This window comes from Sander vitreus, chromosome 21, assembly GCF_031162955.1.
Source record: "Sander vitreus isolate 19-12246 chromosome 21, sanVit1, whole genome shotgun sequence".
NCBI lineage: Eukaryota > Metazoa > Chordata > Actinopteri > Perciformes > Percidae > Sander > Sander vitreus.
Window position 1 is genome coordinate 12432511 of NC_135875.1, and position 27337 is coordinate 12459847.

At 38.0% G+C, this 27337-nt stretch overlaps 1 protein-coding gene across 1 annotated transcript; it reads right to left on the reverse strand.

Annotated features, from left to right (window-relative positions):
- Nucleotides 1–558: 558 nt before the first annotated feature.
- gfra1b (gdnf family receptor alpha 1b) lies at nucleotides 559–26270 on the reverse strand. Its single transcript, XM_078280000.1, has 10 exons — nucleotides 25659–26270; nucleotides 24976–25284; nucleotides 24005–24088; nucleotides 11611–11789; nucleotides 10995–11167; nucleotides 10695–10804; nucleotides 8119–8253; nucleotides 6101–6300; nucleotides 3907–3954; nucleotides 559–3257 (listed from the first exon to the last, which is right to left on the reverse strand). Exons 1-10 carry the CDS (start codon nucleotides 25696–25698, stop codon nucleotides 3120–3122), a joined length of 1416 nt encoding a protein of 471 aa, XP_078136126.1. The 5' UTR covers nucleotides 25699–26270; the 3' UTR covers nucleotides 559–3119.
- Between the last annotated feature and the right edge of the window lie 1067 nt (nucleotides 26271–27337).

Sequence of the window (27337 nt, forward strand, 5' to 3'; positions counted from 1 at the left end):
ACACCCTGACATTTGGACACAACAAAAAAAGAAAGTAATAAAGTGAAATTGGTGCTGCTCTCCTGGTTAATAGAAAAGGTGAAATCCACAGAGTAGTTTTGAGGTGCTGATACAATGTTGCTGGAGAGGTCAAAGTTGCAGTAATTAGATGTGATCCCCACCAGGCATTGCTGCCATGATTGAACTGTTTTATCAGGACTCTCTTTAATCTATGCCAAGGGTTAACATTTGGATTGAGTAGACCTGCAGTGGTTTTATAGTTGTGGGAGGAAGAGTCTCAAAACACTATCTCTCGGCCCTGAGGGCTTTATGGCATGAAACAGTAAACCTGGTGAGCAATAATATTTATCATGGGTTTTAATGACAACTATTCTTGTCTCGAGGCTTCAGTGAACTATGATGTGTGTTGCATTCTAAGAACCTCAACAGTTCAATTGTAATGTCAGTCACATCTCTGAATGTAATGGTATTATAATCAAATCCCATGAAGAGGTTCACGAGTTTGGACATTTGAATAGTGCTGTGATAGTTTGAGAGAGTTTCTTTATTTACAAAATGCCTAATATCCATTTTCAGAATCTGAAACAAGATGAACATGACTTAAATGAACAAGCACACGGACATTGAACAAACAAAAATAAAAATGGCCTGTTAAACATTATTTTAGACTTGTATTTCCATGGTAAAGACCCCTGTGCTTGATTAGTGCCACATGTCAAATGGTGGATATCTACCTTTTATAAATGAAGCTGGTGATATACAGTCTATTTGTAATTTAAAACATCCAACATTGTGTTAGTCTATTGTTTAATACCTAGAGACTTCCCTATCCTGTCTGTGACTCCAAGCCCCAAACTCATTTCACTCCTACTGAAGATCTTTTTTGAAGTTTTTCTACATCAATAAAGCTCTAAGGCACAGAGGAAAAAGCATATCTCCCAATATGTTGAACGATTCCTTTTAAAGTGCACCATTTCTAACAACATGTTTTGTATAGTCTCAAATTATTACAAGGATTTGTTAGAAGTAACGTGTTAGATTCTCCCCAATCACTTTACTTCCCTCTTATATCAGTTTGAATGGACAGTTGCCATTTTCATCTCATGCATAACATGAGGAGCATATTTTGTCTCTTTCAGTTCTGTGACACGTCTAATAAATCTTAGGCTCTCGCTCTCTAGGTCAAGTGTTCCATCACTGTGCCAAAAACAGGTGTGTCATGTTCTTGGCGAGACGTGTCCCCGTCCTGTCCACTGAGCAGTCTGTCCTCTACAGGCTGCGTCCTTGTCCGCCTGTGTCACTCTGCACAGGGACTGATGTGATCTGACTGACAATAGCGGTCTGTCTGCCTGGTGCTATCGTATAATCCTGCTTTACAAGAGTCCATCCCACAGTAGTTGCTAAAAATACAGATAAACTAGCATTGGGGGGAAAGGATTGATATAAGCCCAAAACAGAATGTATCATTTGCTGTTGATTGTAGAAACCAGCATGAGTCACTGTTCACCAATTTTATTTCAGCTGTTTCACTGTTCACCAAATCTTAAAGTATTTTTCATGGCTACTTGTACATAAAAGTGGCCTCCTTTATGATATGTCTTCATGTGTAGGCTGGTATGGCTAGATGTCTACAGGGATCAAAGTGATTTTAACAGATACACATTTTCTTTTTATTATTTTTTTTTTTAGAAATGTTAGGATGTTTAAAAACAAGTTTTTAGTGTTCATCGTCATTATGTTGTACATCCTTTGAATGTCTGATAATTAGGGGTTTCATTACTTTTATAATAATTATGTACTTGTTTTTAACTTGGCCATTTGCATCAGTAGTAATTGCTAGCAATTTATGTCTACTGGCTTTTGTCTTTTGGCATTTGCTCTACTTGTGGATATGTACACTACACATTTTTTATTCATCAAACCCTTGTCCTTTTGCTCTCTACCAGGACACAATAATGTGAAAGTAAAATCTGGCAGTCTGAAGAATCTGGATCAAACCATCAAAAGTAGGACAGAAAAACAACATTTCTTTTTTTTAGCCATTAAAGACACTTTTGTAATGTTCTTCTTATTGTTACAGATTCAGAATTACAGAGTTCGATATTCCTCAAGAAAAATACTGTTTAAGATAACATTATGCACTTTGCAATCAAAATATAATCACACAATAGTCATATCTGTAACCACATTATTAATGAATCGTACCCCGTCACACTTTATAAATCATAGCTACACTGGATAACGCTGAGAGGCCTCAGTCACCAGATACTAACATAGACTCTCAAAAACATTACAGACAATATGTTACAAGCTAACAGCAGCATACTGTAATAGTGTACACTTTATGTATCATATGTACAAAATGTTCTTTTAGAGGTGATGTGATAAAACCACAAACCACCATAACAATCAAATCTACAAACCGGATCTATACCTAGTATGGAACATGTAGAAGAGAAAATTGTAACTTTTTTTTTTGTTTTCGTTTGGCTGATATGTCTTTGTCCTTTGAGGAAACTCTGACAAAATGTTATGGGATTTTAAAGGAGTTAAAATGTTTTATGAATCATATTCCATACAGTGTGTCTATGAAATTTGTTAGCTGTCCCTTTTGACATATTATAGACCAGCACTTTTATATCAACACTTAGTTTTCCTTTTGTTGAACTAAAGCATGTTTATTGGCTGGACAGATCAAAGCACAGTTATGCAGAGAATGATCCACTTTCAACACTGTTAAGCATTTTGGCAGTCCATTCAGTCAAATGTGCACTAATTGCAACACATTCAAAGAAGTGAATTTATTCACATGCTTATCAGATCACAGGGTTTAACTCCCAAAAAAAATGTGTGTTCCTCAGCGTGAATCTCATTCTTGAAGTCACCAAATTGCCCCCACGAGGCATGGAAGGCGAATGAGCTGATATCTCAGCTACAGTAAACATGGACTCCTCAGATAATAATAATCCACTGTTGTCTATGATTTTAGTGCTCTTACCGTGCTGTGTTTTCTCATTTCCATTTCAAGAAAAATGTAGGTGTTGCACTTTGGCAAATGTCTAAATCAAAATGAGTTGAACCACTTTGAGAGAAGAGGGTTGATCCACAGTCCTCAGATCCTACAAAAGCTGGAAATCTTCAAGCCGTAATACTATTGGCGTTAATGCCAAGGCTAATGCCAGGTGCATACTTGAGAGTTCAGCTGCTGAGCTTCTAGCACCGGAATTGGAGTCACTAGACTCATCCAGTTGATGGTTCTGAGGGAAAAGACCAGAGTTTTAGTGTTACTATGAGTGGAAAGTTGACACACTACTTTGAAATGGATTTTTTTTTTTTGCTGAGGGCTTCACTGTGAATATGTGTAGCTTGTTTAACAATACATTTATTTTGGATTATTTTGTAAATTTGGATACCAATGGCATTGTACATGTAAGACAGGTCAGAAAAATGCTGGAAAAAAGTTTTTACACCTGACTGAGTTGGAAATGTAGCGATTTAAAACCAAAATGTAATAAAGTGGGCATTTATTTGCTTTTTCTTTTGCATATTTGGTAAAATTTTGTCAACTGAGCTACATTTGGATGGAACAACTCGTTACACAGATTAATTTGTGTTTCTGCATTTGTCAGTTGTTGCATCACAAGACATTGCAGTACAGGAAAATTCTATAAAGATATGTTTGCAGTGTTGCCTTTACGGAATTTGTCTACCAGAGAGCATCTATACGTTTATTTTTAGACTGTAAAATGTTGAGCTCAGTGCATATTTTTGTTCTTTAAATTTAAGGGATCCACATAAAAATATTTTATATCAGATTTCTTGTCACTTTCAAATATCAATATCTTTATCGGGCTCACAAATATTGTTTGGGCTCGAATGGAATGGACTGAATAAAACAATTCTTACCTCACATTGAGCAGTATCCACTGTTAGATTTGACACCAGTTTTTGGGCCTAGAAGAAAGAAAACGTGGAGGAGAAGGCAGAGAAACATTAACTTCCATTATTTTTTTTAATTGTTTTTACTTGTCTGTCAAGATCACAGACTGGCTGATGATGGTGCAAAAATCCTATAAAAATACAGCAGACATTATTATTCATTAGCCAGTCTCAGTGCAGTGGAATGAAGAAATTGTCTTTGTCTGGAAGTTTAACTGTGGCTAAAGGAAGGGCAGAGTCTTCAAAGTAACGCAAGGTCGAGCAAAATCATTACTGCATTGAGCCAAACTGCCACTGCCACAGTAGCAAATACACACAATGAGATTTATGATAATACTTGCCCCCCACCCCAATTCCCATAGTTTAGACCGACATAAACCTCTTTGTATAATCATCCTCCTCGAGCAAGACTTGTAAGATTCGAGTGTGTGTTTGTGTAAAAGTTTGTTTGTGTGAGATCCTCTGTTTGTGCCAGCTCAAGGTTATGATAGTTTAATACATTCAAACTTTTTTTCAGACTGCTCCAAACCTTTTGAGCCACACACACTGTAAATATACCCACATACATTTGCACACACACAAACAAATGCACACTCACAGATACAGATGGAGTACAGAAAATGATAAAGTGACTCTATGGTGGTTTGGGAACATAATGAACACTCCACGCGTTGGTTCTTAAGTAGAAAGAATTCTGTGAACCAGGATTCTGGAGAAGAGTGATTAATTGCTCTATAGGAGGTCTTTCCTCTTGGGAGGATGTTTTTACTAGTGATAAATCATATTATCGCTATTAAAAGCCAATATGATAGATAGTCTCCCTTAAAGTATGTGATATCATCTCATTTAAAAAAATGTAGCCCCATAGTATTTATCAGAAGAGAATAGCAGAGGTCTGAAGTGTGTTGGCAAAGCCAAACCGTTCCAAAGGAGCTGGAGTACCTATAAGCACATTTAAGCAAAACATGCAATTTATGATACTAAATGTCAAAATCAGCATACTGAATTGATTTTCTACAATTGCGATTGATATTTCAAAACTAATAACCATTTTGCATCGTGTGACTGCTATAGACATTTCTGGTAGCACTTTTTAAAGTCACATTGGAATTTCTGGTAAGCAAGGTCTCTGAGACTCATGCATACTGTATGTTTAGACACATGTTGAATTAAATGAGTTAGATCTAAGAAGAAATGTCAGTTTACAGGGAAAAAACTATAACTAGTACCTGGGAAACGGTAGTTCAAATAACTCAATGGAGCTGAAGATGTAGACATTTACAAAGCATGACAAGTGTGCAAACATCGTCTGCTGAGGAAGATCGTGCGATATGATCAGAATGTCCATTAATGGACCTTGTGGTGAGGTTGTTTTGTCAACCACGGTTTTTGCAAGGTCAAAAATAAACTTTCGATCTATACTTTTGTAGGCTTTAATTTTGTTGAGTCACTTTCAGAGGAACTCAGTTTACTCATAATTATGTTTATATATATATATATATATATAGCAGCCATATATATATATATTTATATATGTATGTATAGGTTTTACAAAGCTAACAGGGATTTAAGTAAACTAAAACCTCAATCTGGGGTATGTGCTACATCCTTACAATGACACTGCGTACACACACACACACACACACACACACACACACACACACACACACACACACACACACACACACACACACACACACACACACACAAGCCCTGTGGGCCATTTCTGATGTTACTGTGGCAACCAATTAGCTTTGACATGACAGCTTTGGAACTTTGACTCCACACTGACGTCTCATCTTTCTGCCCAGGAGGGGGGATTCTGTGCATGCCACCATAACACCATCCCTGATCCATCAAGGTGACAGAGCCAGGCATCTGACACTCAGACAGATGCTCTGAATAGATCTGTACCTGATATTTAGGTCTCAATTTAGAGTCAGGCACTTTCACTCAGAAGTTTTGAGAGGTTTCTGATGACTTCAAAATTTACACGGACGAAAAGCGCGGAAAGTAATCAAAACATGTTGTGGAAAGATTCCATGTTTGTTCTTTTCCTTAAAAAAACCTCTGTGTTGTAAGTTAGCAAGAAAGATGCATCCTATATTTAAAACACAGAAATGCTACTTTTTAAACTCTTACTTTACTTAAAAGAATTCACCTGTAAGGTCCCACAGATGTGATATGATGAGTCGTCATCAAGATCCAGTTTGGTCATGTCTGTCAGTGCATCCAGTGCATTATTAGTTCGTTCTTTTCCCTTCCGAGTGATGCTAGGCTCTAGTACAGTAGGCTGAATCGGGGGTTGGGGTTGCCAAACTCCAACATCAGTGCCATTGCCAAATGCCTGGATGGCATTACCTGCAAGAAAATAGTATATTAATCAGTGGCATTCTTTATCCTGTACAAAATCTATGAATTACTAGAATACATCATGTAATGAAATGAAATGTGACAAAATATGCATCCAATGTCATTACTTTGATTTAATTATAGATTGTTATAAGTACCTGTAATAAGCACTATCTTACAGTGGCCCTGAAGTGCAAATCACAACAGCAAATAGAAAAACGCAACAGCAAATCATAAAACACGACGGCAAATATGAAAACATAACGGCAAATATGAAAACACGACAGCAAATATGAAAACACGACAACAAATAGGAAAACACGACAGCATTAACTTCTACCGGAAAAGGTAGGGCCTATCTTGCAGAGGACGGAGCCTCCTGATTGGACAGACGGACTGTCTCTCTGTTAAAAGTAGGCGCTTTTCCGTGTTTTTCACCTCTCCTTCCTGTTAAAAGACAGACATGCTGTCGTGTTTTCCTATTTGTTGTCGTGTTTTCATATTTGCTGTCATGTTTTCCTATTTGCTGTCGTGTTTTCTTATTTGTTGTCGTGTTTTCCTATTTGCTGTCGTGTTTTCCTATTTGCTGTCGTGTTTTCCTATTTGCTGTCGTGTTTTCCTATTTGCCGTTGTGTTTTATGATTTGCTGTTGCGTTTTTCTATTTGCTGTTGTGATTTGCACTTCAGGGCCACCGTACTATCTACCAGAATTCACCATAAACCTTGTTTTTAATAATATAGTCTGCACATCAACATAACAAGTTAGCAGATGTTTGCTGTCCTTTTCTTAGAAATAAGTGGAAGTGGCATGGCCAAAAACATTTTGTTCATGTCCAACTAAAAGCTGCTTATAATTAATACTTTAGATAATTGTGTAGGGAAATAAATCACTTGACCTTCCTCAAGAGCCTTTTTTAAAAGCAGTGTCTGCATATAATGGCTATGGTTCACAAAAATGAACTTCATAACCGCCTGAAATAAGAAAACTTCTAAAATTATGTAATGTAAATTTCTCATTTATTTGACATTTAATCAAAGATACCTTTCCATGGGCAAAATAAATTTTATACTCTTATGACTTGGAGTTTGAATGTAGAAATGCCACTAAATACCACTCATACTCACATATGAGTGAAAAACAAACAAAATAAATGCTCAAGACTAGGTTTGGGCATCGAGAACCGATTCCTACTTGGAATCGTTTAAAAAAATTACGATTCCATCGGAAGAGTTTCTTTATTGGAATCATTTGGAATCATTTAGAGGATTTGGTTTGATATCCGATCATCGCTTCCCAATTTAATATGTGCAAGTTTTGGTTTCTGTAGCGGCCAGGCGCTTGTTGTGTTGCAGCCTTGGAGCACAGTAAGCAGCGCTCTAGTGTGGCTTTATTTTACATTGAAAAAGCAGTAAAACAGCAAACCACCATTGACTCAAAATAAAACGTTCCTCTTTTTTGTGAAAATAGACATGTGACCCGTTTCAACTCCACCCCTCAAAGAATCGGAATCGAGAATCGTCGAGAACCGGAATCGAAAAGGAAGAATTGGAATTGGAATCAGAATCGTTAAAATCCAAACGATGCCCAACCCTACTCAAGACGCTGTTCCTTACACAACAGTCAAAGTAACAGAAACTGTATTTGAAGGGAGAACACATGATAGACCATCATCTACTACTATTGCAGTTTCTAGTCATCATCTCCCAGTCAACAATTTCAAAAGGCCAATTTAAGTCTAGACAACAATACAAATGGTCATTGCCCTATGCGGTGAAGAATAGTGCAAGGTTGGAAAGGAAATTCATTTCTGCAGTTCGGGAACTCACGTAGGCATCGATTGTTGGTGAAAAACTCAGCAAATCTGTCACAGTCTGGCTTGCTGTTCCCACTGCTGCCGCAGTCACACCATGGTGACAGGGTAAGACCAAGGGATCGCACATAATTTGGTGTCATCACTGTACCTGCAGCATAAAAGAGAAGTCAACAGTCATTGTAACTGTAGTCTCATTATCATAGTTGAAACCCTCTATAACAGGGCTCTTTTGGTTTCACACATTTTGAATGTTTAGGTCACTATAGGTTATACAGGTCCTGTATAAATGTGCCGAAATTGTGTTCATTGTTCTATGTTGCTGCAGAACAGGAACCTGCTGTAAACCAGTTTTTAAACTGAGTCAGGCCCGTTTATTGTAACTTAATTGTTGCTCTTAAATTTTCCTGTATAATAAATGAAATTGACTCATTGAGAATGAGCTTATTCAATATTATAGGGTGCCTATTATAGACTGCACAATATATTGTTTTTATTTATCATCGTCGCAATATCAACTAGCACAATATACATATCGGAAAGGCTGCAACATATCGCGATAGACACTGAGATTTTTTGTGTTAGTTGAAAGAAAATATCAGTTCACTAAATGTAAATTAAAATGTATTGAGTGGTGCCTTTTATGTTCAATTCAATGTTCAATAAAATAATGTTAGAAATGATTTCCTTTTATTTGTTTTAAATGTAACAAGCAGTTAGTTGTATTTTGGCAGAACACTGAAAATATCAGAACTGAGTACACTTTAATATCTTAATATCTCAACAACGTTATCGCATATCGCATATTTTCCTCATATTGTGCAGCCCTAGTGCTTATGATAAGCCTCACTGACTTGTACAGTATCCCCATTATTATGTGACATGGCCTGTTCAACAACATGTACATTTTTCAAAGATGTAGTGATGTCAGCAAAGGTGGCAAACTGCAGCTCTGGAGAGTGTTGTTAAAAGTGTTTTAAGGGCTGCTGTTGCTTACCACCTATTGGGAGTCAACAGTGGTGACCAAACTGGGGCACATTGTACTTCATGGGCAGAAAGCCACATTAAACCATTTCTGGCTATTTTGTCATCTTGATGTAACTGAATAAATCCGTTGCCTTTTTATAGGAAGCATGGGGGTTGAGTAGGCTCATACTTATTAGCTGTGCAAGTACATGCAGATTTCTGTGTGAAGAGACAGAGATAAGTGTTTAAGCCATGGGGCCCCATTAGAGGGTGTAACCTGTGTGAAGAAGCATATGACTGGACTAGATTAAAATGTCTGCCTGTTGAGTTTGCAATTGGTCACTGTTGCCCTCCATTCCAATCTCAATTATTAAAACATGTTTCCTTTCTACATAATGGAACCTGCTGATGGAAGAAAGACTGAACAAAAGGAAGTAAGCACTACTTCTGCACACTGCTATAGAGAATAAATTAAGATAAAGTTATTTAGTTGCTAGTTAACATCTGTAAAAGAACTGTTACATAGCTTGTGGGTTAGCATAAATGCCTACAAAGAAGCAGTGCCTGTGCAACAATGTAATCTATAATAAAACACCATAGTATGTGTAGAGTGTGTTGTCATATGACAATGGTGTGTTCATAGTTTAAGATTCAAGAGTTTTGATTCACGATGACATACTTGTACAGAAGTGTATTCATTCTTTAACAAGTGTAGCTGTGTGAACAAGTGAATTATCCAACCCTAACTGTGTGAAGAAGGCCATAGCTGTACAGTGACTACGTCATGGTAAAATGTTACCACTGTACTTTTAGCTATAAAGAACTAGGTTATAGTCTATCTTATAAAACTTATAAGACTGTTAGGGGGGTAACAATGCATTGATCTGGATCAATATATTGATTCATTCCTCAACGATCCAATGTAATCGATACAAAGTGAAAATATCGATAAATGTCATCATCTTTAAGATGCACCTTTATTTTGAAATTCCAACTTTGTATTTATTCTTTTTATTAAAAAGAGAAGTTTGTTTTTAATTTAAATGTCTGGAACATCTTAGTAATGACATTTTGAAATCACATTTTAGTTGTTTTATATATATATATATATATATATATATATATATATATGTATGTATGTAACTGATTTGTTAAATGGGCATATAATATTGTGTCGTATCGGTCGCAGGCCCCTGAATTGAATCAAATCGAAATCGTATCGTGGCAGACTTCGTGATATCAAAATATTGTATCATTGTCCTAAGAATGGCTATAATATGGTGTTGTGATATACTGTGTGATTTACACCCCTAATTTCTCTTGGTGTAGGAAAAAAATCTGATTAAAGCGTTATCCATCATCACACTGCTAATAATGAGAAAAAATAGAAACAAGTTTAATAGCTTAATGATTGACTGACATATAATGTCTATGATTTAAAAAAAAAACTTCCTTGCAGCAAGTTTATCTGAATAGATTTCACAGTTTGTTGAGCAATGGGACGGGCACAAAGCAAATCTTAAAAAACATCATTAATAGTCCAGCTATATGTCCAGTTACCAGTCTAGCTTTATAATTTATCCAGCAAATTCTGAAGCCAATTTATAAATGCTTCAGAGAACATACCAATGAGACCTGAGTAAGACAGCAGACAGTCAGCATAGTTCTCCCTCAGACAGCCGGATATGGAGTGAGCTTCTGGCTGACAGTTGCTCATGAAGTCTGCCAGCCTTGACCTAAAAACAATAGAGATACAAATTATAGATGCTAATTTCCTGATGCTGTTGTCAGATGTCAAGCTTATACTAGGCTAAGTGCTTTGTCACATTTATAAGCAATGGTTCAATAATTTAATAGTAAAAACACACGCTGGGATAAAGAACATTAGACTGAATATCTATTAAGGATCCCTCTGTGCCTTCTGACCTGCAGATGTAGTTGGTCTTGCATGTGTTCTGAAGAGACAGACAGTTAGGTTTGTCTTTATCCTCATAGGAGCAGATGGGTACAATTGTTTGTCGCCGGCGTTCTGCACATGCTGTCTGATCCCCCGCTGGACAGGAGCAAAACAGCATCCCATAGCTGTATTTCGTTGGAACCTTTATTTTTGGAAAGAAAAGATAAATAAGGTGTCCATTGATATCTGCAAAGTTGTCCTCTTTCTTGCGTCTAAAAACATCTTCAACTTTCAATGCAGCTTCCACCTGTACAAGAGTAGTTATTGTAAGTAACTTTCCTTACCCAGTTACCTTGTAGTTAAATAGTGACAAAACATGAACATAAAGACTTTAGACCCACTATGGCTTCCTCCCAAGTTCCCAACGAAAATAGTAGCGTTAATTGGAGTTACTGTAAGCGTTATGATAGGTAACAGAATTTTACCGAGAGATTGGATTCAAATTCGGCTCAATGTGAAATTGCACTTACAATAGCATTTTTCATTTGACGTGGTTGTGGTTTAGATGTTGATTTGAGCAGTAACTACAAAATCAAACACACACAAAAGCTGCAAATAGCTCTCAAAATGAACATACTTAATTACCTTGTCAAAGAACTGCCGCAGGGCCTTGTGGCATTTGCGCTTGTTGCAGAACTCAGAAGCAGACACCCTGCTAGTACAGGGGTTGATGTAAGCCGAGCGGTATTTCTTACATGTGTCATTCAGGTTGCAGGCCTTAGCAGCGTTGAGACAGTTGTTCTCCTTTGTAGATGCAGGCTCAACTAAGAGAGGAGAGACGCATCGTTTTGTCATGTCAGAATTATTGCTTTCCTGGACAGGTTACATTGTTGTTTACGCCTCATAAATGATCAGTACATCAAAATGACATAATTGTGAGTAAATGACATAAGAGGATACAGTGCAAACAAGAGATGTAGAGAATTATTTGAGTCGTTTCAAATGAAAAACGGAAAGAAATAATATTGTCCTGAAATGCAATTATTTGAAAGGATGTTACATTCATAATCCTCATTTTCATCATGTGTCCCTGACAGTTTAACCCTCTGAGGACGAAAGACGCTACGGCGCGTCCAAACGGTGTTTGACAAAACTCCTAATCAAAAAGCGATATTAAAAAATGTCATTTCAGACTTCATTTACTATTTTAATCATATACGTATAACCTTAGACTTTGGTAAACTCATTTCAAGCATCAAAACAATTCGTACGACACATCATAAGTTAAGGTTTGTTTTCAAAAGAGATTTGAGAAATTTCAAATAGCCAACATCAACATTTCAACTTTAGTGCCAAATTATCTCTTTACACATTGCTCTAGAAAAGATGTGGGCTTCACTATACGGAAAGCTGAGTTTGTTCTGAACATTCTGATATGAAACAAAATATGAATTAGTTATATGCAAATATCTTAAAAAGTTAATTTAAGAAGATATGTGAAAATGCCCTTAGACCTCAGGGAGTTAATTACATTGCACCTGAAAAATTGCACAACTCCATTTCTATCCACAGTCCTGAGAAAGTTTCTCAGTGTCTCTTAGGTGAAAATACACTCAAATGTAGATACAATTCAATCTATTGTGTCACTATTGACATGTGTTTTCCAAATGATGGGAAGTGACCATTAATCTGTTTTATGTATTTAAAACCAGTCCTCACAATTTTTTACTAGAATTGCATAATTTACTATATGCCTGTTTGAAACTGGAAAAGAGAAATTGTATGGGAGCTGAGCTATCGCACAAATTGGTTGTATCTTTTGCTTTGGTACACGTTTGAACTCAAATTCTCCAACTAAATGGTGTACTTCGGGTTGTTATCAGATCCCCCTTTCAGACCTAATTAGGTCTGGCATTTATGATCAAACCGCTGTCTGAGCAACATAGAGACACATTTATACCACACTGACCTCTCATCTCTCTGAATTAGACAAACACTCAAACCCTTAGTATTCAGAGCATTACCAAACATTCCACTACTCTTATCTGTATATTCCATTGTGTGCTTGTGTGACGGCTGCTGTTTTCTCTCATCAGATCTTATGCAGGTAAATCACGGGTGATTTTGTTTTCCTTAAATACAAACACCTGCTCCCTCGGAGGGGGCTTTGAGTTTTTAAGTCTTGCTTTGCCAGACCATCCACACGCTGCGGAGCGGAGGAGGGTCTAGCTAGTCCACATAGCATTCCAGAATGGGCGAAAAACATGCTCTGGTTTATTGGCATTTCTTTAAACCAATCACAATCATCTTGGGCAGCGCTAAGCCCCGCGCAGAGCCGCTGTGAAATAGTCGTGCAAGAGAAAACTCTGATTGGACAGATAGTCTAGCTAGCTGTCCCATTTTAACATGCAGAGATCTGAGGAGCAGTCAACCATAGTCCTCATAAATCCACCAGAGTTTAAAATTCCAACACAAAGAAAGCGGAAGGAAACGGACATCAGCGAAAATACCTGTTTCCTGTGGCCCCGGAGCAATCCATGAAGTGGAACGTCAAGGATATAGACTAGAGTTGCATAAACCAAGTGAACTATCTTTGCTTCCGTCCCTCTATGCCTGTTTTTCCATTATAGCACAGCAAAAGCACTCTTTGGCCAACATAATGACTCACATCTCATTTTTTTTATTTGTTGGTATAAAGTCCTTCCTGCTCGACTGGGTTCTGCATAGTAACGCAAACTGTATCCTCAGCTTCGACATGGAAGAGTGAATTCTGTAATTCTGCCTTTTGAGGTGGAATTGACGCTCACTGCACTCTTTCATGCACCACAAAAACAGCCATGATTAAATCTGAACCTTGGGTTAATCACATATTACAAAACCCATTACTTACATCTGACAAGTGCCTAGAGATGTGGGCTGTGATCCTTGAGTGGCTGTTTGTAGCTCTCGAGCCATAGGTGTGACAGTTCTAGCTTAATTACAGTTACCAACAGCGAAATGCTTACCTTAGTTGTATTAAAAACATACTTTTTTTAAAAGTTCTTACTCTTGGACTAAAACATGGTTGTAAATGTGCCGTGTGTGTGTGTGTGTGTGTGTGTGTGTGTGTGTGTGTGTGTGTGTGTGTGTGTGCATGTAGCCCGAGCTAAGTGTGAGTAAGAAGATTGAGCTGTAGGTCACAGTGTGACTCCAAAGACGCAACCCCACGGCAGGAAAATACCTTTTCCATTAGGAGCATTTTTGCATTTAATAAGCTAATTTTGGGGTCACAGTTTCTCTTTTTCAAGAGTACAATCCATGTTTTACTGTCTCCCAGAACCGATTCAAGTTTATGGGAGAATCATGATAATGTTGATATGGTGTTAAAAAGTTCAACAATCAACAATATTGGCAATGACTCATATAAACAGGGCTATGCCATGGTCTATGCTTTGTTGTTATGCTGCTTGCACTGTGATTGTAATCATAAGAAAACAATCTTTGCCTGTTTCTGTAATCCAATGACGGTCTTAATGGTCATGTTTCTACAGTATAAAGTGCAGAGAGAAATGCCAGACATTTTTAAATTAATCTTTAAGAAAAAGCCCATCAACTACCAAAAATGGTGATTTGTAAACAATTATTCCTACAATACTGTTCCAACATATCATTTAAACTTATATAAAGTATACATTCATTAATTTAACTAAACATTATTCAAGTTAGTCTATTGACCTTGCAGTGCATACCAAGAACTGCAATCCTATATGTCCCCCTGAAATATAACCTATCTTGTTAAAAGACCTACAGGCTTAAGAAAAAAACAATTTCACTCAACCTTCTTAAGTTGCACCCCCTGAGCAAGACCACCATGTTGCCATTGGTGTAGACCAAATAAAAACCAGTGTAGTAAACACTGAAATCTGACCCTTTGACTTCTAATAGGTTGATACAAAAGACCTTTTGAAAGACCGCCAGTCAGGTAGGGTTAAATATGAATCTCAAATAAGAGGTTAATTATGGTGTCCTGGGGGGCTGCGTCCACTAAGGTAAATGTCAGAATATGAGAAGCAAACCATTCTATTGTACAGCTGCCAAGACGTCCAATGTTTGTAATATCTTAGGAAATGCCTGTGAAGGTTTAGCAGTGTATATACAACATTTTACATAAGTAATTACTAAAAACACTATTTCAGATCAGTGGGCTTAAGCATGTTCAAATTGTGTAAGCTTATTTGACCCATGGCATGCATCGGTGTTAGTGTACTGGCCTATGAGCTCTTAAATATAGGTGAGGTGAAGTCTGGACCTAGAAAAAAATCTCTTCAAAGGTTTGCATCTGGCCTCTTCAGCACTGTATTTACTGAGAACAGCTGGTAGACTAAATTAACACTTTATGAGGAAAACCTTGGACTGTGACTAGTATTTTTTAAGTTAATTGATTAATTGTTTGATCTTTACAATGTCAAAAAATATTTTTAAAAATGCCAATCGCAAAAAGACTTTGACATAATTAAAATCATACCAGCAAACAATGCTGCAAATGTGGGCCATATTAGAGTGTGTGCCAGACGAGAATAGCGGTAAAACGCCTGACATTGGCTGCATGGTTTGCAGCATCCAAGCCTTGTGCATCTAATTGTGCAATCCCCTTATTTCTTTTTGCTTATGTCTGTAGATGCAGGCTTAGATGGATTAATCCTCTCTTTGCACAGGATACATGAAATAAAGAGCTCCAACAGAATTTCCTGGACTAATGCTACCATTAAACATGGGGGTGGTGAGATCAGAAGCAGTAGAGCTGGTCCTTAAACCTCTTTTCTCTATAGGGTTTAATTCCAGTGTCACAGTTCTGGATAATAATGTTCTGCCAAGCAATTGCTCAAGCCTACTTTTTCTTTGTTCTCTAAATATTCTAATTCAAGAACATAGATAGGAACATGTGGTCATGGAATTGCTCTTTTTATCTGTGTCTGACATAAAAAGTAAATCCTCCCATATCCATGGTACACAGATTATAGTAATACAGAGTATTAGTGTGACCCTCAGAGCAAACCTCAAGAGCCAACTGTGTGCATGGAGATCTCGAGGCAACGTGCATTTAAAAAGTCTGGATTACGTTGAAGCCCAGTGTACATAGTCAGTTAAAACTAGTAGCTCAGTCAATGAAGATGATCAGCATTGTAAGGTCATGCCACTGAGAACAAAGCCAGAGAACAAGAGTGTGTGTTCATTTAATACATATTGAATGGGTATCAGGGTTTCTGATTTTTATAAATTGATTTCATTGTCTTTTGACTTTTCTGTTTGTAACTGGTTTTTAAGAGGGTCTAGTTAAGCATTCTGTAAAATGCAGTTATAATTTCTCAATATTTTGTTTTGTTGAATCAATATTATTAGTCTTACATTCCCTCTCTGTAGCATTGTCTCCAATAAGCCACTTTTTTATGCAGATGATGCCTAGTTTTATGTGACACACAGTGAGGTGAGTTTATTTTCTCAGAGGTCAAAGATGAATGACAACTGTGTTGCACCTGAGTTCAGCCATATTGCAAGCAACAGTATTTATAATATGTATATTTGACATGTAATGTTTGGACAAAATGTCTAAACCTCTCTTGATTCTACAGTTTATTTTAATTGTCCCCAAAATTAACCATCCCAAATACTGATAACCACAACATAACTATATTGCAGAGCCTCTATATGCAATGGTCTAAAATCCTCTTCACAATGTATCACTGCCTTATTTAATCCTTTTAAACTAATACCTTTACTTAGTGCCCTCTTCATCATCTCCCATAATGGAAAGAAAAAGCAGTGGTCAGGGCCCACTCCTTCATGGCACCCTGCCTTCTATCAAGCTTCTTGCCAGCATCACTAAATCCACGCCAGTGTCTCAGTATTTATGACCAGACCCAAGACCCATTTATTAAGTGCACCTATGTAATTAGCAAAATCTCACTTAGTTTATACTGCATCAACTATTCTTTTTTCTATTTCATTTAATCCTCCAGTCTGTCATTCATCCTGTACTCATTCAGAAGTGCAATACCCTGTGCATTGCTCATGTCTGCCATATTAAGTATGATTCTGATATAAGATATGGTTAACATTGAGTTAAGGTTAAGATTAGGGATCGACCAATTATCGGCCTGGCCGGTTATCTGGGCCGATATTTGGCAATTTGCAGACTATTTGTATCAGTGTTTTATTTTACCGATAACCGATAAAGTTAATGAATTAAAAAGTGCACTACTTTGGCTCCGCTACAGCTCTGTAAGCAGTCTGCAACACCTGCAATAAACTGTTAGCATGTTTAGACTTCAGGAAGCTATTTTAGTATTTATTCATTGATTTATTTTTAATGTGTATTATGTTTAGTGTTTCAGTTTTGTTACATACTTGCCTGAAGCATTAAAACAAACTTTTGTGTTGGAGTTTGTAACATTCCAAAACGTTAATTTTGACTAAAAGATTTTAATTTTTTAATGTAAATGCATATCTGTTCAAAATATTGGTTAACGGCTTCATTAACTACTAATAATCGGTATTGATATCGCCTCTGAAAAACTAGTATCGGTCGATCCCTAGTTAAGATGACTCGACAATATACAGTATAACGCTACAATAACTGCAGGATATGGGAGTGAAAGCAGGTACGAGCCCAATGGTTGCACCTGTCGATGCAGTGCCTGAGTCAGATATGTGGATGCCCAGGCCCACTTTTGCTTTCTGTTTTTCAGAAAACCAGTTATATTCAGCTCAGCCAATAAAAAATATAACTGTCTATGCATTGTCTCACCTTCAGCAGTTGTCGAATAATATTACTGTTGGGGACTTTTTTTTTCTTCCTTCCTACTTTTAAGCATTAGTAGTTAAAACTATGAAACTATATATTCATGCACGTATACATTAATCTGAAAGATGTAAGGAAAGCCTGGGGCACTGAGAGGATGTGTATGTCACTGTCAATGTATGAATGTGTGCAGGGTGATTTGTATGTAGATGAGGGTCTCTATGTAACAGACATGCACACAGTAAGACTGATTGTGCGTGTACGTGTTTGTGCGCGTGGGTGCAGGGTGTGGTTAGCTCACATCAAATAATTCCATGCCTGACCGAAAACATTATTCTGTGTCACCTGCAGCCTACAGCGTTTTATTTTCTTATCTCAAAGCCATGATTAGCCATTGCCCGCATCACCCATGGTTGTAGATCGACTTTGATGATAGTATTTGCTCCATGACATTCTTGCCATGATTCATTTGATCACATATTATTTTTGTTTTGCATGATGTGGCCAAATCAAATTGTCAAAACACAGTAGCAAAGTCAGTTTCAGGTATGTTACACCTTACCATTTCATGTAATGTCCCCTAAACACAAGAGTAACATTATGTCTTTTCATAATAAACTACTCTCAGCACAAACTGAAAATCGTGCTGGACTTCATATTAATTATTAATCGTCAATAGTACGATTTGAAATTCATTTTCTCATTTAGTGACTCACAGAGTCACACACCAATGGCAGCGGGCTACGATGCAAGGTGCTGGCCTGACCATTGGGAGCAATTTGGGGTTCAGGATCTTGCCCAAGGACACTTTGGCATGTGCTGAAAAGCAGGCATTCTCAAGTATGTGCAATTTTAATGCAGTCCAGTGAACTATTGACATGCAATTTTCCAAATCTAAAGTATTATGAAATATATTGATATCGGGAGAAGGCCTTTTTGCTATTGTGATTTTATTTAATTTTTTCATGTTGCCCTCTAAAGTCATTAAATACATTTTCTGTTGCATTCTACATAATACCATCACACATACAAAATATTGCAACACTGTAAATATGGTGTGTCATGTTAGAGGTGTCCATACATCTTAGATTACAGTTTATTTAACAGATGTTGGTGTTATTGTGTCCACCCCTGGGTACACAGTTTCCCCTGGGTGCAGCCAACTTTAAGTGCTTTATGCACTGTTCAGATATCTCATGTTATATGAAACAATTATATTATGCATTCTATTATGAAGAAGTAAAATATTATAAGCTTGCTAATAAAAAGGATAACGTTGGTTTCACTTCATGTCACTAAATGCTTTAATATTTGATCATGCAGCGTCTAAGTGAATTTCAGATTTATAATCCACAACTTGTGTCTATTATTGGGTTACAAGCTCCTTCTGATAACTCAGTTGGAATAAATTGTGTTATTCTGCGGTCACAGAGGGGCAGAAAGAAAACAAAGGAGAAGTGTGTGAAAGGAAATGCCTCCAGATGATTCGCTGATATGGCTGAAAGCAGTCTTGTATAAAAGGATCAGCAGATTAAAAATGTTTCTTCTACTCTGATATTTAGCTGGAGCAGTTTGCTCATATACAGTATACAAAGTGCACAGGCAGGCCAGGATCAGTGACAGAGGACAAAAACTACAGAGGATGAATCTGTTGCTTCAGGCAACTAGACCCACTGAATTATTCTGGAGATCTTTGCAATGGAAAACTATCATGCCAGGCTTCATCTCTTGTTCACTGACTTGATTCTCTGTAAGACTACTGATGAGCTACAAGAATAGACTGGGAGGAGAGGGGATAGGTACTGGGCTCAGTGGTAGGGCCAGTACAAGTGAGATTACCTCTGCCAGAGTAGCTGCTTACATGTAAATTGAGAAACTGGCTGGAGGGCTTTTTGAAATCTTCTGAAGTTTGTCACTCTGAAACTGTAAACATTCATGCAGTTAAGAAAATGTGCTCCGATTCATAGTGGTTATAGCATCATAGGAACATGAATGTCAGGAGTTTATTGAAATAGAGTACAAGAGGTGTGTCTGCATAGAGACATGGCTATATTCTTAAATGCTCTAACACTGATTGACATATTCACGTTCAAATAAGCACTAGAAGCAAATAAAGTGATTTTAAGTATATTCTATCATTTTCAAGGGGAAGCAGTGAGAACACAATTAAAGGCAGAATGAAATTAGTTTTTTCCCTTGCGTATTCTTATAAACAGTAAGTGCGACTCCAACAATGGGATGTAATTTGTTCTTATACCACTGGTTTCAGACTTGTTGAGGAAATGCAGAATCAGTTAATCTTGTCTCTAAAAAGTATCTTACTTATACTGTAAGTTGGGAATGTGATTGTACAAGATATACCCTGCAGCAATTCTTCCTCTTCTTCCTCTGAAGTTGTCTTTAGCTCAGTGGAATGTAGTAATTCGAGTTTTCCTTGTTGGTGGCCTTGAGTACCCTGGTAAATAATTTTCAGGTCCTATTTGGAAGGTCACACTTTCTGTATCAGCTGTGGTGACTCGGTGTCCTCCTCTGCTCCTCTCTTGTGTGAGGTCCCACAGGGCTCAGTTTTAGGCCCTCTTCTTTTCTCTCTCTATCTGCTCCCGCTTGGTTCCATACTTAGGAAGCATGGCATTCTATTCCACTGCTATGCTGACGACAGCTAGATCTATATGCCCCTTAAAAAGAGCAACTCTCTCAGACCACTGCTCGAATGCATGGATGACATAAAGGCCTGGATGGCTTCTAACTTTTTAAGTTTTAATGAAACAAAAACGGAAGTGAGGGTTTTTGGTATCCACACTGGGACCCCTTTTGTCGACCTGGGTCCCTTGACTCAATATGTCAAGGCAACCGTTACCAATTTAGGGGTTAAAATTGACACTGATCTTAAGCTTGACAAAGATTGGGGTAGGGGTTAAAGCAGGCTTTTTCCAATTACGACAGTTAGCCAAAATAAAGCCGATTCTTACTAGGCAGCACTTTGAGACAGTAATACACGCCTTTGTGACCACTCGGTTGGATTACTGTAACGCCCTATATGTAGGCATCAGTGCCTCATCTGTTGCTCATCTCCAGATGGTGCAAAACGTTGTGGCGCGTCTCTTAACTGGAGCACGTAAATATGAGCACATTACCCCAGTTTTAGCTTCACTCCACTTGTGTTTAAATCCTTAAATGGTCTTGCCCCATCCTACCTGTCTGAGTTGCTTCACCCCTATACTCTGACCCGCTCACTCAGGTCAGCTGAACAACTGCGCCTGAGTGGCCCTTAAAGGGGATCATGCCTTTGCTGTGGCAGCTCCAAAAAGATGGAATGACCTACCTCTGCCTATTAGACAGGCTTCTTCACTGTCTAATTTTAAATCTCTTCTTAAAATTGGGCATTTCCCAGCTGAGGCTGACATTTTTGTGCAGATGTTGTAAATGTTTTAAATTATTTCTACTTTATCCTATACAGCACCTTGTGCAACATTGGTTGTTTTTTTAAAGTGCTTTATAAATAAATTTGATTGATTGATTGATAAACAATGTGTTGTACAGGAGCTGTTTTCCCTTTTTGTTAAGGGCAGTTCTCCCATCGTTCCCTTAGTCTGCACAACAGCATTGTGTTACATCTCTGAAAGGCACTTGTTCATTGATTTCTAAATGACGGAGCATTTAATTTCAGCTGTTCCTGGAGACTATATATAGACTGGAGACTATATATTATTAATAATGTTTTAAAAACATCATAAAGCTTTCGGCAGAAGTCATAAATGATGAAAAGTGACAACAAAGGTAGTACTCAAAACAGAAAGGAGTCATACTACAGTAGTAGTCGAGTGGGAAACTAATTATGGTGTCTTTGTTTTTTAGCCGTACTCGTAGCATGGCTCTATGGATAGCAATGCCAGTCTGCCGGTTAGTCAACCACTTTGGTCCAGACTAAAATATCTTAACTACTGGATTGGTTGCAATAAAGACATTCATTGTCCCCAGAGGATGATTCCTACTGAGTTTAGTGATCCCCTGACTTAACCTCTAACCTTTACGATTGGCTAAAAGAACTATTGGATGGATTGCCATGAAATCTGGTACAGATATTTATGGTTCTTGAAGGATTTCTAATCACTTTGGTGATGCCAAATTAATGCCATTCCTATCAGCCTCAGCTGTACTGTGTTTAGTGCTAATTAGCAAATATTAGCATGATAAATTAAGATGGTGAACATGATGAACATACCTGTTTAACATCAGCATGTTAGATTGTCATTGTGAGCATGCAATCTTACCGCCGTTAGCATTTAGTCAAAACACCAATGTGCTTAAGTACAGCTTCATAGAGTCGCTGGAATAGCTGTAGACTCTTAGTCTTGTTGATATCTTGTTGCTAGATATTTACATTTAGTAATGTCATTTATATGAAGATGAGAAAACTTTTGCAACTTTAACATGTCGATTTAAAGCTATTACATAAAATCTAAAATCAAAAACAGGATTGGAGGACTGTTAAAACAATTACATTTTGCTGAAACTTATTTTAAGTAAAAATTAATTAAATGTATAATAACAAACATTGACTTTCAGCCATTCAGAGTAGTGAGGATCATGTTTTAGCAGTTGACCCATGGGATAACATGGACCATTCTATGTTGCTCTCATGTGCATTATTTTACACTGTGGATTGCCTGAAGCCCTGCTTAGTTGCAAACAGGAATGAGGTCACTTATGGCAAATGGATTCTTGATATCTAACCCATTAAGTGATTTATTTTTTCTTAGAGCCTTTGGCTGTTTACACTGCTATACATTAAATGGGCTACTCAGCTCCAGCTTCATCTCTCGATTTATCTGCTCACATACACATCGAGATTTCTTATAATATAATAGAACCTAATAATGATAAAACACAAGTTAAACTGGCATGTCTTCAATATTCTAAGTCATTGACTTTGATAGAAGTGCACATTAGCAGCAGATCAGATTTTTGAATATATCTTAATAAAGATTAAAACATTTCACATTTGTTCAGTGGGATCTGCTGTCTCTAGTTACATCAAGCAAATTATTTCGTAAAAAATTACCTGCAGATTTCACGCTGCTTTTACATCGCCACCTTTTAATAATCCTGGATTTGTTTTACTGTTTCAATAGTATTCCCATTATGTAAAAGCCTCATGAATCCTTAACCACTTTTCCAACTTCTCTTTTCTTGCAATTCTTCTTAGTCTCGCATTGCTAGACCGATATTTGCACTATTCCAGCACTAGAAAGAAATCTGAATTCCAATAAATTTTTCTTTACTCTCTGTTTGAAATACAGTTAGCCATTATGTCACCGCATGTGGCGCAGAGCCACTTTGATACACTAAGTGGATTCAATCACAGCGAGAGCCAGACAGAGCGAGAGAGAGCGAGAGAGAGCCAGAGAGGGAGAGAAAGAATCAAATGACCATTTTTTCCCCCCCACTGAAATGGTAGCTGGCCTGTGCAGAAGACACCCTCCTCCAGCCAGAAAGCCCAACACTGAAGAGTGCCAGAGAGCGCTGCACTTGTCACACACACAGCTCTTGTTCTATCAGTGCCATTGAACGCAGACAGATGGTTAATTACTCATCTGTGTGTGTGTGTGTGTGTGTGTATTTGTATGTGTATGTGTGTGTGTGTGTGTGTGTGTGTGTGTGTGTGTGTGTGTGTGTGTGTGTGTGTGTGTGTGTGTGTGTGTGTGGTATTTAAATATGGGCCTACCTAGGTGTATGCTCCCAAATCCACCTGCACTCCATTGACATTTGAGGACACGTATGGCATTTAGATTCGCAACAACAAACTGCAAGCAACATTTCTGCTTTCTTTTTTTTATAATCCAGGCATTTCGCCCTGCAGGCTCCTGGAGCTCGAACAACACAGACTTTACTCTAAAAGGATAATTAATTCAAAACTAGCACATAAATACTACTTCCAGCAAAAAAAACATGCAAACCCCTCATCATTGCTTTGAGAGCTGAAAGTGAAATATACTAAATTACTCTGCTTTGTATACGGTGGGTCACAGTGGCAGATAAAAGCTTTTGTGATGGATAATGGCCGTTGAAAGCTGCAGCCTGAAACCAGACAGCAATAGAAAAGAGTGGTTGTCAAATAGTGACAGATTTGTACTGGTGATGTGGTGACTTAAGCTGGGTTTAAAGCACAACTGAGAAGTAATGGGTCTATGTACGCAGTGACTGAACTTTGCACAATGTCCAAACCTAAGGGGTGTCGGCAACGTAAAAGCAGCATCTTACCAGCTATGATGGGGGCCAGGCGGAAGATATCTGAGAGCCGGCTATTGACCGGTTCATATGGAGAGTACTCTAGCAAATCATTACCTGCATGGGAAAAAAAAATATTGTCAACAATATGAGCTGGAAAAGGTGTGTATGTATGTGTAAACATTTGTTATGTTGTGTGGGTGGATGTTATTGAATACTCTTTAACATATCAATTATACTAAATGGGTAATTGGATAATCCCTGTTAATTAGTTAATTAACTATTGTTTTGTAAACAATAATAACATTATGTAATTACGCAGAAGTTATGAGCAAGGCTGACCTTAGGTTCACTTTGTTACAAGTACAATTATCTCTATCTCAGAAAGGGTTAACACTGGGTTCTGAGGACGTTTCTTACTGCAATTTGACTGATTCACAGGAACGTTATCAAAGTACAATTACTGAAGTACAAGTTTCAGGTACCTACTTTCCTTGTTTGTTTCGCTTTTAAGATAGGCTACTTTAAACTACATTTTGGACATATATAGTATACTCCACTGCATATATCTGACCATTTCTTTGCAGTTTCAGATTTCACAAACAAAGCATTCAGTATGATAAGCTTATAACAATACTGCATCACAGATTCAACTACCTACAAGCAGTAAAATAGTTCCACTTGCAGCTACAGCATTGAAATACTGCTTAATACACATTCATGCTTAATAATTACCCAATACAAAATAGCAATGACAGGGCAGGGGCCATTTTGCCTGCATTGCTTTTTCGTTTGATAAGTACATTTTTCTGATGACATTTCTGTACTTTTACTTGAGTACAAATGTACAATTTAAATGCAGGACTTTTACTTTGGCTGTAATGGAGTATTTCTTTTACCAAGTAAAAGGATCAGAATACTTCATAGCCTACTTTTTTTTTTTTAATAGTAAGCTCAATCAATCAAATTATTATTTTTAATGATTATTAGTTTGCTCTGCATACCCTGTAAACTCTGAAATATGCTCCAAAAGATCCGGAGACAGTTTTTCTCCTTCTTCATGCCTCGTCTACACCTGCAGTTATTGAGGGTGCTCTGCTTCATGGCATCTATAGCGCTGCGGCACTCTCCCTGCGCCTCCGTACCGGTGACCGCGCTGAAGTTGTTTTCCCTGCCCGCCACACACTGCCTCATCGTCCGGTACTTGGTGCTGCAGCTGTACTCCTTCAGACATTGTTCACTGGCCTTTACGCAGTCCGGCCGGGCGGGCCGGGAGGACGAGCTGCCCTCACCCTTCAAGGTGAACACTGAGTCTGGGAGTTACAAAGAAGGAAGTCAGAAAGATTTGTGCGCACGATGTGAACTCATTTGTCGATTGTTGTACACACAACAGGCTAACCGATCAGTCAATTAACGTTTTTATATATATATGGAGAGTAGGCTGCATCATTGCATTGTTGCCAAATAACACAAAGATGCACACAATAGGCTACGCAAGCATTAGACAAACTTTCTGCAATCGTGCCTCAACAATCAGAACAGATCCAACAAATTTGTTTCCCCGTTTTCATTCCTCACTGCCAATGTGTGCGAGTTGAACTGTAAAAGGAACATGAGCCGTTTAAAACAAGACTATATAGCTATTGTAGCCGAAAGATAGAAATCAACAGATGCATGCGTGACTTACCCGGGAAGGACAATATCATGACAAAAGTTGTTAAAATCATTGCGCTTCAGAAGACTTCGTATAAGGTTTATAGAGGTGTTTCGGGATTAAAATAAACTTGTCAAACAGATCCGATTTTCTTCGGGTTGCACATTATGTGGGTTCAGGTGATGATGCATCCTGTAGATCCAACAGTGAGAATCCAAACTCTCGACCCGAGTCCAGCAGCTAAAACCACATCTTGCAAACCTGCCGGAGTTTCGGACGATTGGAAAAAACAAGTGAGACACAGAGAGACGCGCTGATGGTAGACCATTTCCACTTCACTCTGCTCCCATCTAGGCTACTCTTCTCTTGGTCCGCTGCTCTGTCACATAGATAGCGCGGGTGTGTTTGATTCCACACAGGAGTTGTCAGAGGGTTGGAGGACCAAACTTTACAGCCGCGACCGAAATGAGTGAGGAAATCGCAGCAAAACTCTAAATCATAATCAGTCCAACTTAATAGGAATTAATTCAACTTTTAATGCCCATCAGTGACCTGGACGGACTGAGTTTAAATGATACATCCCCATCAGCAACAATCCATTCCGTTTCGCAGGTGCGAAGGCAAAACGACCCCGTTTGATCCGGACTGTCCTCCACTCTGATGACAAACTGAGAGGCTCGGGATGCAAGGCATGATGGCGTGACGTCATGCGACTATGCGCACAATAACCTTAATAAACACATTAACAGCCTCAATTTACATCAGAATGCTAAGACAGTCCAAACTAATTGATGGCCAGCAGCGAGCATGTTACATCTGTAAGAACATTTTAGCTGGATCAAGTTTACTTATTAACTCTGCGGAAAATCAACATTTATAATAGTCCATTATATATTTATGTAACCTGCAGGCTTGCACAACACCAGAATCTAACAGATTTAAAGTATATTTCCTATCGAACAGCTAAATTGCAGCAATTTATAAATGTCTCAGTATTTCACTGAAGGCAGTTTACAGTAGGCTATGTTTTTGTCCTCTCAGCAGGGCTCCGTTTCAGAAAGCATGTTTAGTGAAAACTCTGAGTTTGTTAACCCTGAGATGAGGGAAACTGGGTTTTTTGTTTCAGAAAGGGCGGTTAATCACACCTGAGAGAGAGAGAGAGGGGTAACTCCAGCCCGTTTCAGAAAGAGAGGTAACTTAACCTCAGAGTCAGTTACTATGGTAACTGAGTCTGTGAACCTGACCTGGTCGGGAGCAGGTTTTCTTCAATAACCTTGAGTTTCTCTCAGTCTCCTCCCTCCTTTCTTCACTCATTCATTCATTCAGTCTGTATCAGGCGCATTTTAGAGCAGTTTGTCATCTGCATGAATAAAAAAACAGGGTTGGTTTATTAACTGTGTTAGGCGGACTATAACACGTTTTTTTTCTCAAAACATGGCATTTCCTTTTGTCGACGATCCCGTTGATGAAGAAGCTGTATTACTTCTCAGGGAGTTAAACATTCGTCGGGAGATGATATTGAGGCCCCGAATAGTTGCATTTTCATTCCCAGATACTAGCCTACCTATTTGAGCGATATCGTTTTTCTTCCCAGTCTATCTATATCTGTATGTAACCTACATAACCTTATCCGTCCTCATATCACTAACGTCACCCATCGAGGACATGCTCTACATCCCAGCAGATTATTTGTGTCACATTACGTTGTTTTT